Source organism: Somniosus microcephalus, chromosome 12 (assembly GCF_052327205.1).
Source record: "Somniosus microcephalus isolate GS21.2 chromosome 12, FLI_Smic_1.0, whole genome shotgun sequence".
NCBI classification, from domain to species: Eukaryota; Metazoa; Chordata; class Chondrichthyes; order Squaliformes; family Somniosidae; genus Somniosus; species Somniosus microcephalus.
In genome coordinates, this window is record NC_140998.1 from 121,895,130 (window position 1) to 121,911,652 (window position 16,523).

The 16,523-nt window shown below is 48.4% G+C and overlaps 1 protein-coding gene across 8 annotated transcripts in view; it reads left to right on the top strand.

The window, feature by feature from the left end:
• LOC147109494 (ryanodine receptor 3-like) overlaps positions 1 to 16,523 on the top strand; it is a 506,629-nt gene that overhangs the window by 236,706 nt on the left and 253,400 nt on the right. For all 8 annotated transcript variants that reach the window (XM_086003490.1, XM_086003491.1, XM_086003492.1 and 5 more), the window contains one exon: positions 3,318 to 3,420. In XM_086003490.1, coding sequence (XP_085859616.1) covers positions 3,318 to 3,420 — 103 coding nt within the window. The remainder of the gene's footprint in view (positions 1 to 3,317; positions 3,421 to 16,523) is intronic.

Genomic DNA, 16,523 nt, shown 5'->3' on the forward strand with positions numbered 1-16,523 from the left:
AATTGCACAGCATATTAATACAGCAATGTGGTATACCGCCAACATGTATTTGTTGCATGGAGTAAGATATTGTCAAAATATTTATTGAATGTAGCTAAATATTTGGCTGTGTAAAGGAAAGCAAAACTGCACTGAAAGAATTTTACTACTTCGATGATTTATTAATAGGATTATACAGAAGTATTTGATATAAAATAAACACAGGATTAAAATATCGAGTAAGAATACATGCAGAGATGTGATTTGTGTCTTTAAAATGCTGAAAGGATACATAATGTAGATGTGGACACATTGGCCGTGATTTTATGAACCTCTGCGGGTCCGTGGCGGGCAATGTCAGTGGCGGGACTCGACCCCGCTGCTGTCTCCATCCCGGCCTCTGAAATGAATTTCCACTGTTTGGACTTATCAAGCCTGCCCAGCGCGTTTCCCAGCCAATCAAAGGAAGCAGGTCTGGTGACATCATTTGATGATGCATCATCAGCCGGTTTCCTTAAAGGGATCATGGCCAACTTTATTTTGACAGTTGTGCTGTCTGTGTTCTACAGCATTGAGGTGCTGCAAACGCTGACAAGCACTGCTCAGAGGTGTAGGGCTGCACCCAAGCTCTCCCATGACTCCCTCCATATGCTTATGGAGGGAGTCACAGCATGCAGGGAGGTCCTCTTCCCTTCCCATGGGCAGAAGAGACCTCCCCAGGAGATCAACACAGCCTGGTTGCACATTGCAGAGGAGGTCACAAGCAGGATATGGTCAGGAGGACCTGGGTGCAGTGCCACAAACGTTTCAGTGATCTCATTAGATCAGGAAACGTTAGTACAAAGCCACACTAAACCTCATCCTGCTGTGCCTCTCATCACATCCCCATCACTCTGCCTACCCTACTCCTGCACATCTTTACTCACACCAGCTTACCTTGCACCTCCACCCATCCCTCTCTATCTACATTATCACAACTCAATCTCACTAGCCACCCCTCACACTCACCCTCATCCTAGTCCAATCATACCAACTAACAACACACAAGCACTTGGGTGTTTTATGCAATGTTCATGTAAAGTTTCTGTTAATGTGGTGTCAAACATTGATACTTTTATTTTCAACACTTTGCGTTCTTGGACAGATTTGTGTGCACCTTTGGAAGTGGCTTAGTGAGTTGCAGTGAATGGTGAGACTTAACGGTACCCCCCGCAATGGTGATGAGTGTGGAAGGAATGGCTTGGGCATTGTAGCGATGCTTTATGGTGTTGGTGTGGAGTGGTGCCAACCTGGCGCATCATGTGGCAGCCAGGGTGTACAGAGTCAAGTGAAGTAAATCTGGCCATGATGAGGCCATCCCTGGCATCCCGGGCAGCAATGTGGTCGGGTGCTGATGCCCTGTGTCCTGTGCAGCATCAGGTGATTGTGGAGAAGGTTGGTGTTGTTGTTGGTCCTGCTGGTGTGCCTCGTGATGCTGGTGTTGGGGTTGATCATGGTAAGAGTCTGAAGACCAAGGTGAGAGAGTTTCAAGGGCACCCATGCTGGTGGAATAGATGGCAAGTGAAGCAAAGATGACTTCAGTTATTTGGAGAGACTGGAGAAGCTGGGGTGGTTCTTCTTAGAGCAGCGAGGGTTATGGGGAGATTTCATAGAAGTGTTCAAAAACATGAAGGGCCAGATTTTCAGTGTGCCATGAGGCGGGCTTTTAGGCGTGCGGGGGGGCAAAAATCCCGAATTCGGGGGTCCCGACACCATCCCGCCCAAAACCCGCCTCCACGTAAGTATCAAGGGAGGCGGGTACCCGCCCCGCACTGGGACCCGCCGACCCAAGGCGGGAAGGGATTAGTGCCAATTAACTGCCTGTTAACAGGTAGTTAACAGGCAGTTTTTAGCCTAATCCCTATTTTGAGGGGTGTCGTGTGGGATTCCCGACAGCTCCAAATCACGCCAGGTTAGAGCAGGTGGGCCGTCGGGTTGAAGGACTTGGTGGGGTCGCGATATCGGTGTTCAGGTGAGTGATGGGTGCATGAGTGCAAAGGTAAGTGTGTTTGGTGTGTCTAAAGTGTGTAAAGAAGTTTTACTTACATGTACTTACCTTAACAGCCTTTCTTCCTCTAGGCTTCAGGAGTCCATCACTCAGCCGGCACTGGAAGCTGAATGGCTGCGATCTGTCAAAAGTGACAGCCTTCAGCTTTCAGTGCCGGTGTGAGTTCTAACTGAGTCTGTGGAGAAGGACTCAGGTTCGAAGTAAGACTGTCAGTGTTTGACAGCTTCAAACAGCTGTGAAACACTGATATTTCATCTGTCAAAAACTCTTGACAGATGAAATTTCAGTCTGTGATGTCACCTGTTGTCGGGTGGCCCTTAATTGGCCTGCTGAGCCCACTGGGCGGGCTCAACAAGGTCAATCAAGGGAAAATCGCGTCGATTGGCCGGACGTCGATGGAGGCAGGACTAAAACCTGAAAGTTGTAGTCCCGCCTCCTTCCCGACTGCTGAATGAAAATCCAGCCCTAAGTGTTTTGATAGAGTAAATAAGGAGTGGTAGAAGAGTTGGTAACCAGAAGACACCGATTTAAGGTAATTCACAAAAGATGCAGAGGCGACATGAGGAAAAAACATTTTACGCACCAAGTTGTTATGATCCAGAATGCACTGCCTGAAAGGATGGTGGAAGCAGTTTCAAACAGTAACTTTTAAAAGGGAATTGGATATACTTGAAGGGGAAAGATTTGCAGGGCTATGGGGAAAGAGCAGGGGAGTGGCACTAATTGGATAGCTCTTTTAAAGAGCCAGCACAGGCACGATGGGCTGAATGGCCTCCTTCTGTGCTGTATCATCCTATGATTCTATTCTGGGTGGGCTCTGTTATGGGCAAGTTATCTTCTCCATCCAGCTTTGCGTACAGCAGCTAAGAAAGGAACATCTTCCCCTGAACAAATTAAGAATAAGATTGGGTAAACAGCCCCACACTGCACTTTCTTAAATAGGCTGAAGGGCACTGCAGTATAACGATAAACAATTAATGCATAAAAACAATTAAGGGACCATCTATATTTAACAAGATTGCAAATATGCACACATTTCAAAATTGTACATACAACAGCTGATCATTTTAGGAAAGATGCGAAGGAGTATTAGTTTTCCTCTTTCTTAAAACCAGTGTCGCCTAAATGAATTGTACTTGCATGGAACATGAAAAAAATAAAGACACTAAACTTATGCAAGAAAATTGTGTTATTAAACAGATTATGCAATGCCAGTAAAGAGTTGTATTTTAATAGCTTGTACTTTATTTCTTACAATCATTTAATTTTGAGTTGTGATGTTTTCTTGCAGATTAATATGTTGCTGAACTTTAGGAACGATGATGATTCCACTTGCCCTGAAGACATGCGTGAAGAGCTATGTGACTTCCACGATGACCTTCAAACACATTGCGGTGAGTAATGAAACACTGAGGACCCAGGGTATGCCATTTCATATGCTCTGAGTTGAGCCATGTAATGATAGTTATTTATAGTGAGGGTAATATTACCTTGTCCCCTTGCCAAATGAATAAATCAATGAATTTGGGTTATGGGAAAATATAACTAATGAAATGAAGAAAGTAACTACTAAAAGATTAAAAGGACCAGTGAACTCGTTTGGTGCAGAAGTTATAAAATAGCAGTATATTAGGTCAAGAGTACTAAGTTTTAGATTTGCTATTAATGTCAGTGACTCCATATACAGGAAACTCTTTTTTATCCGGCACCGACGGGACCGGCGTGGTGCCGGTTGAACAAAAAGTCCGGATTACAGAGAGGTATACTTACTAAGGTACGAGAGCCCCGTACACGGCCACTGATCCAGGCGTCCCTGTTGCATGGCAACAGGTGCAGGAACCCCAGTTACACGGCCACAGATCCAGGCGTCCCTGTTGCATGGCAACAGGTGCAGGAACCCCAGTTACACGGCCACAGATCCAGGCGTCCCTGTTGCATGGCAACAGGTACAGGAACCCCAGTTACACGGCCACAGATCCAGGAACCCCGGTTACACGGCCACTAATATGAAGTAAAACTTACCTGAGCCTACTCCTGAATTTTGCCGGTTAAGAGAGATTTCCGGTTATTTAGGTGCCGGTAAAAAGAGAGTTGCCTGTATAAGCTTTTCTGCAAGTTACAGGTTACACTTCGCTCTGTGATTCATCTCTATATGACTACCCAATTAACCAATCAATTAAAAGCCATTGTGTTCCATTGGTTGATGTTGGCAAAGAAATCAGCACGAATATAGAGGAGGTAATACTGCCAACAGATGTAGCATGTATGCTGCATTGCAGTAACCTTGCACATTGATGGATATAGCAGGCCATGTGTGCGCCATCTATAGTAGCCTGGACTCTTGGGAAGCTTGCCACGTGGAAAAAAAATTCTGTGTCCTCTCCAACTGCTGCCTCTTTTCTACAGGGAAAGTTCTGGAGGATTTCCCTTTTAAGCATGGCCTCTTGTCACTTGCTTTTTGCATCTGTGGATAGCAGATGTGCCCTACAAGAATCCTGTTGCAGGTGCCTTACAGGGATCCTGAAGTTTACTGCAGTGGTGACCTTCACAGCAAACAAAGAACTGTCTCAGTTCTTGAAGTTGTCCAGAGGTCCCTGGAGCAGCTGGCAGTCAGGACAGGTCTCATAATGCCTGGGCATGATTGTTCGGGTCTGTAAAACCAGATCTAACAGTACTGATGGATCTACGAATGTCTTCTGAGGTACCATTGTACCTGCATGTGGTACTCATTAAATTATCATTGTCACCTAAATCATGCCATGCAATAGGAATACTCAAGTGAATTCCCTTTCTCAGTACTTTGTTGGCTGCAAGCAACATACCTCCCTGACTCTCTAAAGTAATCAATCAAGCTGCAGGAGACCATCGTTGCCCATGACACATCAATAGGCAAATTTACGATAACAAAATACTGCAGATGCTGGAAATCCGAAATAACAACAGAAAACGCTGGAAAAACTCAGGAGGCCAGGGCAGCATCCGTGGAGAGAGAAACAGAGTTAACGTTTCAGATCGATGACCTTTCGTCAGAACTGGAAAAAAGCAGGAAAAGGAATAGATTTTAAAGCAAGTTAGGGGCTTTAACTAACCCTGATATGCTATAATGTCTTTCTTTCAAGTCCTTTAAAGGACTGCTGCCACACCCACCAGTAATCTGATCCAGAGGTTGACAACCTCAAACCCTTTTTCCATTTTCGAGTTGCCCAAGACAGGTTCTCTGTTCTTTATTCATATCAGTGACCTCCTTCACTCATCATCCAATCCAATCTACACTTTTGCTAATGATTCCAGTTGAGCCATCAGCTTCCTTCATATTCCACACTTAGGCCTCGATATTTACAGGGCAGCGGGGAGGAAGTGTGTTTGCGGGGTGGTGGTGGGGGGGATGCTGGGTATGCAGCCGACCTGCCGAATTTAACAGCAGGACCTCATTAGCAATTTTTAACTCCATTTCCTGCCCGGCAGCTGACCAGATTGAAAGGCAGGCCAGCTGTCTGGTGGAAAAGCCAGCGGTAGAAGGCTGCAGCCAGAGACCGCTGGGCATGGTTCCCGGCAACCGGAGAAGATCGGGGCATGGTGGGGCCAGGGGGCTTGGAGCACGGCAGCGAGGTAGAAGGGAGGGAGGGAGAGATCGCAAGGAGGGTTGGCCAATCAATGGGAGGGAGGTAACACAGCAGAAGATTTTCTTGAGGGGCTGGGGAAAAGCACTCCTGCTCCTCTTGGCGCACAAGCAGTTGTGGAAAAGCACTTGCCTGTTGCAGCCGCAGCTCCTGCCTCCCTTTAGCTGCCGGGTTTCCTGAGCCCTGGCAAACCTGGCCCGTAGCTGTTAAATTCAAATGGCTCCCAAAATCTGAGGAATGGAGCCTCATTAACATATTATAATCACAGACTCCCCTCTCCAGAGCAGGTTACTCAGATGCAACCAAACCCGCCGCGGGTAAACCGGAAGGAGGCACATTTGTGGTGGCTTGGGGTCGGATTTCACATTTTTACCGATTTTAACCCCACCCTCCCCAATTCTATCCTGCCCATCGTGAGGAGGTTAAAATTCCCCCCACAGTGTTCACAATCTCAAGTCCTTTTGAATATAATAGCTGATTCACTACATCTTGGTCTTCTTCAACGGGACAATAAAAATCTTGTTCATTTTAGTTCTTCAAGGGGACTTTCTCCCTGCCTGTCTCAAATCTAAACAACAGCTACCACCTGTTTTTGATAGCTCCACCTTAAGTTCTCCTTCATCTGGTGGCATACTAAGGTTCATTGTCTCCTCAGACCTCAATTGGAACACCCACATTTATTCACTTGCTCAAGGTGCACCTAAAACCATTTTTATGTTGTTCTTCAGCTGCTGGATCTCATGGGGAGCGCCTCTCCAACATAAACCTGCTGGATTCTTTTCGACTAGCAGCAAGAAAGACTTTTTTTGGCTAGGTCTTCCTAGTTGCTGCTGGTCTTATTAGTCTAGTAAACCTGCTGCTATAGTGGCAACAGTGTGTTTCAGTGGTGACATCATAATGGCCGAAACATTGCTGGACTAGGGCATCTCACAGCGTATACCATTAGTTAGACTTTTTCCAGCACCCTTCAGCTCGAAAAATGTTTGCGCTGGAAGTGCGAGCTGATAATGGCGCGGCGAGGGCAATGGGGCATCTGGGACCTTAGTGAACAAGGGCAATTTGGGATGGGCAATAAATGCTGGCCTTGCCAGCGATGCCCACATTCTAGGAACAAATGAAAAAAAATGGGACCAACTGTCTATATTCCTTAACCAATGAGATTTATGGATTGAGAAAGAAACAGAGGAAGGACTGAGAAGGTATTAAGGTGAATTCGGGTCAAATCAGAAAAAAAGAAGAGAAATTAAGAGAGGGAAAGAAAGATTAGATTGAGAGAGAGAGAAAAAGAGACAGGAAGAAAAATTTTAAACAAAAAAATACATTAAAAAAATCTCTAACAACAATTTACTACATGCAGTAATGAGACTCAACAGTTTAAATAGTTCCCTTTCTGGGCCGGAGAAGCTGATTGGCATTGCATTAACAATTATCACATTGTTAAAAGCACCATCTCTAACTTTCTGCGCCGAGTTTAATTCAAGTTTAATGTGCAAATCCAGTAAGTTCTTAAATATAACGGGGAGGCTAAAGACGAGATGCCATTTGTGTGAGGCAAACAACGGAGCAGCATAAATCGACCAGCAAGTTCTGGAGATTCGTAACTCACGACGAATCGCTGCATCCCCTGAACTTGCTGGCTGATTTGTGCCTTAATAACAGTGTGCGTCGTGAACTCACCATTATTTTTCCAGCAAGATTTGGGCCAGTGTTGGATCTCCTCAGAAAATCACCTTGCACAAACTTTCCTCATTAACTCTATAGCAGCTCACACACCCAAGACACAGGCTGCAATGTAAAAAGCTGTTTAGCAGCTCAGTTTCCATTTTCATGCAAAGAATTCCCAATAGCTTTAACTCTCTCTATAAAGGCCAAGTTCATCCAAGGCTTCAGTACTGCTTCCGTATTAGGAGTGGTTCTCGTAACATCTCTTTTGTACTCCTGGACAGGATACAAGAAATAGATGATCATTCATAAGTGATTCCTCTCTCACCTCTAGCTTCAAACCTCTCTTTCTCTCCTGCAGCTTTTCATGTCTTTCTCTATGCAGTCTGATGACGGATTCCATTTTGAGGACACATTTAAGTCAATTTTTAGGCTATTTTTCCTACACGGTGGGAGGAAGTGTGGTAAGGGAACATGGCCACACTCAAACCTAATACATTTATGGAGTGCGAGACATTCACAGCCCATTAACAGGTTGTAGTGATTTTAATACAGGAACATTATAGGTGCATGAAACAGAACTGGCAAGATATTTATACCCTTGCTGGGGATATAATCAGCCTTCACTCAGCCAATCATTTTTAATGCAGCAGGCCTGTTATGGAAGGTCACTGAGGTACAGTAATCTCATCCAAGTATATAGTTACTTAATTTATTTACAAATCAGCAAAGTAGCCTAACAATTTCATTGTTTCCACACTTAATTTATTTACAGTCTTGTGACCATACAGGAAAATAACCCAAAAATACAAGAGAAAATGTATGGTCTAGAGGAAAGTCTGATCGTAATCTAGAAACAGTGCAAGCTACCTACTGCTACTTATCATATCCATTGGATAAGAACTGACAGTTAAATGACCTGGTACAGTACAATTCAAGTATGTCCCTGTGCCAGTTGTTATATGGCTTTGCTGTAATCAAAAGCTGTTGAAAGTCACAATAACAGAAGAACCAGTATTTGAAGGCCAGGCTGAGTGTGTTGGTCACAGAGGAGCCCATGTTCCAGAGGCTCACTTTGATACAATGTCCAAAATAAATGGCATGTATCCTCTGTATAAATGGCATTCAGTAGCCATATAATATGAATGTGATGCACATTATTTCCATAATATGTACTCTATGGCAGGATCTTCTTCCATGATCCCACCCGAAATTGGGCAGAATTACAGTGAAAACAATGGGAAAATGGGACGGTGAGGCCTAACAACCCAGCCGTGATTTCCCTCTCCTCGCCCCAGCTGGTTACCGCTGTTATCTGCTTTTCCCCCACCCGCCACATGCAAATAAAGGCGGGGTGTGGGGTCTGTGAATCCCAACAGGCTTTTCTTCTTTCTGCCCATGTTACCACAACTTGCTGGGGTAACTAATGAGAAGGTGCCCAAGAAAGAGCAGTGATATACCTATCAATTCATTCCATGAAAAGCGACGAGTTAAGATAGTAACTATAGGTTATTATTGGCTAAATAACAAAGCCCACCCTCGAGGGTGATCGGTTCCAGCAAGGAAGAATACTGGCCAAGCAATCACCTTTATACCTGGGCAAGCAGGCGGAGCCATGGGCGGAGTCAGCTGAGGTCAGCCCAGGTATAACCGTGCGTGGCAAGAGGTAACCTTGTGTAGTGATAACAACAGTGTAAACAGTGATAACAGTGTAACAATAGTGAACGGTTGTGACGATAACAGTGGTTTACCACATTCACCCCTTGTTTAAAATTGAGGCCGGCGGGGTGAAGTGTACTACTAGTTCGTGTATGTCAGTCTATCAGGAGGCCTCGTAAGCCTTTCTGATCGGCGCGGCGGTGGTGCAGTATCCGATGTTAATGCTGGTGTCTGCGTGGCCGACGGAGGCTCCTGGGGTTCCGGCATGCCGCCTACAGGAGCTGGATTTGGGGGAGTGGTGGGGGGTAACGGTGGTATCTCCGGGGTGCCCGAGGGTGCGAGGTCTCGCAAGGAGACTGTGTCCTCCCGCCCGTCTTGGTATGCCACGTAGGCGTACTGGGGGTTGGCGTGCAGGAGGTTCACCCTCTCGACCAGGGGGTCCGTTTTATGGGTCCTTACATGCTTCCGCAGCAGGACGGGCCCCGGAGAAGTCAGCCATGTTGGTAGCGAGGTTCCCGTAGTCGACTCCCTGGGGAAAACGAACATTTGCTCATGAGGGGTGGCGTTAATGGCAGTACAAAGCAGTGACCGGATGGAATGGAGCACTGCCGGGAGGACTTCCTGCCAGTGAGAGGTTGGGAGGCTCTTAGACTTTAGGGCTAAGAGGACGGCCTTCCAAACTGTCGCGTTCTCTCTTTCCACCTGGCCGTTCCCCCGGGGGTTGTAGCTGGTGGTCCTGCTCGCCGCAATACCTCTCGCCAGCAGGAACTGGCGAAGTTCCTCGCTCATGAAGGATGAGCCCCGGTCGCTATGTATATAGTTCGGGAACCCGAACAAGGCGAAGAGGTCGTTCAGGCATTTGATGACCGTGGTGCTGGTCATGTCTGGGCAGGGGATGGCAAAGGGGAAACGGGAGTACTCGTCAATAATGTTGAGGAAGTACACATTACGGTCAGAGGACGGGAGGGGCCCCTTAAAATCGATGCTCAAGCGCTCGAAGGGGCGGGTGGCCTTGATCAGGCTTGCTCTGTCCGGCCTATAGAAATGCGGTTTGCATTCGGCACAGACTTGGCAGTTCCTGGTCATGGTCCTGACCTCCTCGACGGAGTAGGGCAGGTTGCGGGCCTTAATGAAGTGGTAAAGTCTAGTGACCCCGGGGTGGCAGAGGTCGTTGTGGAGGGTCCGCAGTCTATCAACTTGCGCGTTGGCGCATGTACCTCGTGATAGAGCATCAGGGGGCTCGTTGAGTTTACCAGGCCGGTACAAGATATCGTACTCGTAGGTGGAGAGCTCGATTCTCCACCTCAAGATCTTGTCGTTCTTGATTTTGCCCCTCAGCCTGTTATTAAACATAAACGCAACCGAACGCTGGTCGGTGAGGAGGGTAAATCGTTTGCCTGCCAGGTAATGCCTCCAGCGTCGTACCGCTTCCACAATTGCCTGGGCCTCCTTCTCAACAGAAGAGTGTCGGATCTCAGGGCCCTGGAGGGACCTTGAGAAGAAGGCTACAGGTCTCCCCGCCTGGTTTAGGGTTGCAGCTAGGGCGAAGTCGGATGCATCGCTCTCCACTTGGAAAGGGATGGACTCATCCACTGCGTGCATTGTGGCCTTCGCAATGTCTCCTTTTATGAGGGAGAAGGCTGCGCATGCTTCTGGTGTCAGGGGGAAGGAGGTTGACTTCATGAGGGGTCTGGCTTTGTCCGCATAATTGGGCACCCATTGGGCATAGTAAGCGAAGAGCCCCAGGGTTCTCTTCAGTGCCTTTTGACAGTGGGGAAGGGGGAGCTCCATGAGGGGGCGCATTCTTTCGGGGTCGGGGCCGATGACTCCGTTCTCTACTACGCAGCCGAGGATGGCAAGGCGCGAGGTGTTAAATATACATTTCTCCTTATTGTAAGTGAGATTCAGCCGTTGGGCCGTACGGAGGAATTTCTCCAGATTAACATCATGGTCCTGCTGGTCGTGGCCGCAGATGGTGACGTTATCTAGATAAGGAAACGTGGCCTGCAGCGCGTTCTGGTCAACCATCCGGTCCATCTCCCTTTGGAAGAACGAAACCCCGTTGGTGACGCCGAAGGGAACCCTAAGGAAGTGGTAGAGGCGGCCATTCGCCTCGAAGGCGGTATACTGGCGGTCCTCATGGCGGATAGGGAGTTGGTGATAGGCCGACTTAAGGTCGATGGTGGAGAATACCCGGTAATGTGCAATCTGGTTTACCATATCAGATATGCGGGGAAGGGGGTATGCGTCCAGCTGGGTGTACCGGTTTATGGTTTGACTGTAGTCGATGACCAGGCGGTGTTTATTGCCGGTCTTAACGACTACGACCTGGGCACGCCAAGGGCTGGTGCTCCCCTCGATGACGCCCTCTTTCAGGAGTCGCTGCACCTCAGAGCTAATAAAAGCTCTGTCCCCGGCGCTGTACCGCCTGCTCTTGGTAGCGACAGGTTTACAGTCGCGGGTGAGGTTAGCGAACAAGGAGGGGGGCGGGACTTTGAGAGTGGAGAGGCCGCAGGTGGTATGCGGCGGGCGGTTTAAAACCTGCTGGTTGTAGACTGTGAGTGGGGGGAGGGGTCCACCGTATGCCAGAGTGACACTTTGGAGGTGGCATTGGAAATCCAGCCCTAGTAGGACGGCAGCGCAGAGCTGGGGCAGGACGAGAAGTTTAAAGTTTTTATATTCCGTGCCCCTAACCGACAGGGTCACCACACAGTAGCCGCTGACGTCAGTTCAATGTGACTTCGACGCCATCGAGATCCGATGGCGCGTTGGCCGGACAGTGAGGGAGTAGTAGCTCACCGTGTCTGGGTGAATAAAACTCTCCGTGCTTCCACTGTCGAACAGGCAGGTCGTGGCGTGGCCGTTTACTCCGATGTCCATCATGGACTTGGACAGATGATGCGGGAGGGCTTGGTCAAGCGTGACGGAGGCCAGTGTATGGTTGAGTGAGCTGCTGTAGTCTGCAGGTGAGGTGGTGGTTGGGTCTGGAGACAAAATGGCGGCCGAGTGCGGCGAACAAAATGGCGGCGCCCATGACGCGGATCCCCACGAAGTTGGACAAAATGGCGGAGAAGATGGCCGCCCCCACAACTCACATGAGGCACTGCTGGCGTCTGTGGCCTTGATCAAAGATGGCCGCCCCCATGACTCACATGAGGCAATGCTGGCGTCTGTGGCCTTGATCAAAGATGGCCGCCCCCACAACTCACATGAGGCACTGCTGGCGTCTGTGGCTTTCCCCCTGCAGGCGTTTGCGAAGTGGCCTTTCTTTTTGCAGCCGGAGCAGGTCGCGTTCCTTGCAGGGCAGCGCGCCCTTTGATGTCTCGCCTGGCCACAGAAAAAACAGCTGGCGGCCCGATCGCGGGGCTCCGCTGCCGCAGCAGGTCCCGGGGGTGGCGGTCCCGATCGATTCCGGGACACCGACGCCGTAGTAGGCCCCAGGGGCGGCGGTGCGAGGGGTATTGCGGCCGGGGTCGGGCCCGAGTCCCAGGGTCGCGCAGCACTGTACCTGGAGTACGCCTCGAGGTCCCGATGGGCCACTTCCAGGGAGCGAGCGAGGGCTGCAGCTGTTTTCAAGTCGAGGTCCTTTGATTCTAGCAGTCTTTGCCGTGAGTAGTCGGACTGAAGGCCTTTCACGAAGGCATCGCGGATATTTCCTTCAGCATGTTGTGCAGCCGTTACAGCTTTAAAGTCACAGTCCCTGCCGAGTGTTTGTAGTGCCCGTAAAAATTCATCTACAGACTCCCCTGGCTGTTGCGAGCGGGATCTCAGGAGGTGTCTGGCATACATTGTATTTACTGGGCTCCGGTACTGCTCTTTTAGCAGGTCGAGGGCCTCCTCGTATGTAGCAAGGTCCCGGATGAGTGCAAATACTTTAGGGCTCACCTGGGCGGTCAGAACTCGTAGTTTAGATTCCGAAGGCACGCCGGAGGCTACCAGGTAGGATTCAAAACAGCTCAGCCAGTGATCGAAGTCGAGGGCTGAATTCGCTGCCTGTGGGTTTAGATCCAGGTACGGCGGTCGGAGGGCTCGCAGCCAGGTCGGTTGCTGAGGCTGTTGTAGCTGGCTGTTTGGCTGGGGCTGTTGTAGCTGGCCGTCTGGCTGGTCGTTTGGCTGGGGCTGTCCATCCATTTCAAAATTTAGCCAATAAAATTGATATACCTATCAATTCATTCCATGAAAAGTGACGAGTTAAGATAGTAACTATAGGTTTTTATTGGCTAAATAACAAAGCCCACCCTCGTGGGTGATCGGTTCCAGCAAGGAAGAATACTGGCCAAGCAATCACCTTTATACCTGGGCAAGCAGGCGGAGCCATGGGCGGAGTCAGCTGAGGTCAGCCGAGGTCAGCCCAGGTATAACAGCGTGCGTGGCAAGAGGTAACCTTGTGTAGTGATAACAACAGTGTAAACAGTGATAACAACAGTGTAACAATAGTGAACGGTTGTGACGATAACAGTGGTTTACCACAAGCAGTAACTGTCCTGGGATACCCTTGTGCAGGGAGAGGGCCTGGTAGCGACATCCTGTCCCCATTGAGTTATCTGTTGAAGGACCTGGTCTCCACCGAGGCCTCCATCAGGTCTTGGCGTCCGATTGTCGTGACACTTTTGCCTCTTTAAGGTACCTTGCTGGGTCTTCTGGTGCTACAGCAGAGAATTAACCAATGTCTTTGAATAATACAGCACAGAAAGAGGCCATTCGGCCTATTGAGTCTGTGCGGGCTCTTTCGAAGAGCAATCTAGTTAGTCCCACTCCCCCGCTCTTTTCCCATATCCCTGCAATTTTTTTTCCTTCAACTATTGATCCAATTCCCTTTTGAAGGCTACTATTGAATCTGTATCCACCAGCCTATCAGGCAATGCATTCCAAATCCTAACCACTCATTCCATAAAGTTTTTCCTCATATCGCCTCTGGTTCTTTTGCCAATCACCTTAAATCTGTGCCCTCTGGTTATCGATCCTTCAGCCATTGGAAACAGTTTCTCTTTATTTACTCTATCTAAACCCTTCATGATAAGAACTTAAGAAATAGGAGCAGGAATAAGCCATTTGGCCCTTAAAGCCTGCTCCGCCATTCAATAAGATCATGGCTGATCTTCTACCTCAGCTCCACCTTCTCGCACTATTCCCATATCCCTTGATTCCCTTAGTATCCAAAAATCTATCGATCTCTGTCTTGAATATACTCGACGACTGAGCATCCGAAGCGCGCTCGGGTCGAGAATTCCAAAGATTCACAATCCTTTGAGAGAAGAAATTTCTCCTCATCTCAGCCCTAAATGGCCAACTCCTTATTCTGAGACTGTGACCCCTGGTTCTAGACTCCCCAGCCAGGGGAAACATCCTCCCAACATCTAACCTGTCAAGCCCTTTAAAAATTTTGTATGTTTCAATGAGATCACCTCTGATTCTTCTAAACTCTAGGGAATATAGGCCTAGTCTACTCCATCTCTCCTCATAGGACAATCCCCCCATCTTAGGAATCAGTCTGGTGAACCTTTATTGCACTTTGTCTGAGGCAAGTATATCCTTCCTTAGATAAGAAGACCAAAACTGTGCACAGTACTCCAGGTGTGGTCTCGCCAAGGTCCTATATAATTATAGTAAGACTTATTGGGGGAGAAATTCAGCATCGCCCCATTTGGGGCGCAATTATCGGCCGGGCGCAAAGTTTAGCGCCTGGCGCTAATTATCGCCTCCGACTGCAAACTTGGCTTTTATCGCCCCTGGAGGTGATTGGAGCGCTAAATCAGGCGCTACACACTTGTCTTAAGACGCAAAGGCCGAGGAGCGAGGCGCTACCTCAGAGCGCTGGCGAAGCTCATGTGATGTCAGTCAGCAATGGAACACAGACACAATGGCGCCAGCCAGTTCTTGAAGGGGAGGGTTGATCTTGCTCTCCATCCACATCCTGCTCATTGCAGCCTTGAATCTTGGCCTGAAGAGACCTGTACATCAAATTGCTGGAACGAACAATGGAGAGGCCCAGGGAAAGAGCTCAGAGTGCAGCCCCCACAGTCTCTTCTAAATCGATACAAGGAAGGGCAAATCAAAATGAACCTGCAAAGTGCTGCTCAGTACCCAAAACTCCTTCACACAGCGTTGAATCTCTCCAGCTCTCTCTCTCTCTCTCTCTCAATGCGTGGTGCAAAAATGTCACCAACAAAAAAAGGCAGGAAGCGGTCACCTTTAAATAGCGCTCCCCCAGTCCCTTCCTGACTGCAAAACGCTCCCGTCAACCTGTCGTTGCCAGTGGCAGGTGGTAAAGCAGGGGGGCGCCACTCAATATCCGGTCCGGGTCATTGCACACTCGACTGACGTTGCGATCTGCCGGCGCAGGAGATCGTGGTGGTAGTGTTTAGCACCGCTGCAAAATGTCTAGTTAATTTCGTGAGCAGCGCAAACATCGCCGCGCACGGGCGCTAGTTGCTTTGCGCCCCATTAGCGCCCTCTTAAGGCGCTAACGGGAGGCGCAAACCAACTGAATTTTTCCCCCATTTACTCTTATACTCCAACCCCTATGTAATAAAGGCTAACATACTATTTGTTTTCCTAATTGCTTGCTGTACCTGCATGATAACTTTCTGTGATTCGTGTACAAGGACACCCGGTGATTTTAAACACCTCTATTAAATTTCCTCTTGGCCTTCTCTGCTCTACGGCGAACTACCCCAGCTTCTCAAGTCTATCCATGTAACTGTAATCCCTCGTGCCTGGAACCATTCTAGTAAATCTCTTTTGTACCCTCTCCAAAGCCTTCACCTTCTTCCTGAGGTGTGGTGCCCAGAATTGGACACAATACTCCAGCTTGGGGCCTTTTATATAGGTTTAGCATAACTTCCTGGCTTTTTGTACTCTGTGCCTCTATTTATAAAGCCCAGGGGGGAAATATTTGGTTGCTTTGCGCCTCGTTAGCCCTCCGGGGCACAAAGCAACTAGCGCCAGGGCGTGGCGCTGCTAACACCTCCCGCGATATTCAATGGGAACACCCCAAGAGGGAGGGGGAGTGCTTCCAGTAGCGCCCCGCCTCCTGCTTGGGGCATTACCATTGAAGTGTGGGAGCATTACCTTTTAGCGCCCCGGTGAAGTCATCACCCCAAAGGGGGCGCGAGCCAATTTTCCCCCCAAGATCCCATATGCTTTATTAACTGCTTTGTTAACCTGTCCTGCCACCTTCAAAGATTTGTGCACAAACACCCCCCCGGTCTCTCTCCTCTTGCACCCCCTTTGTCTTGATTAAATAGGCATACTATTTTTTTTTAAATAGCTTATAATAAATATTTTTGCTGTAATTCAGTTTTGTCAACAGCACTTGATGGGCACAATTTCCTTCACATATTCAAATGTTTGATTTTTGTTTTTAATTATTGAGAAATTTAAGTAAGCCAAGGCCCATTTTGCCAGCATAAGCCAGGTTGAAAAGAGGGGGAGAGAAAATGAGATAAATCAAGAATATTTAGATAAAACTAAGGTTGGATTTGGAATACAGTGTGTGAAATATCTTCATGCTGAATTTCTCTTTTTGACTTCGCACTTTTTAAATTTTACAACGC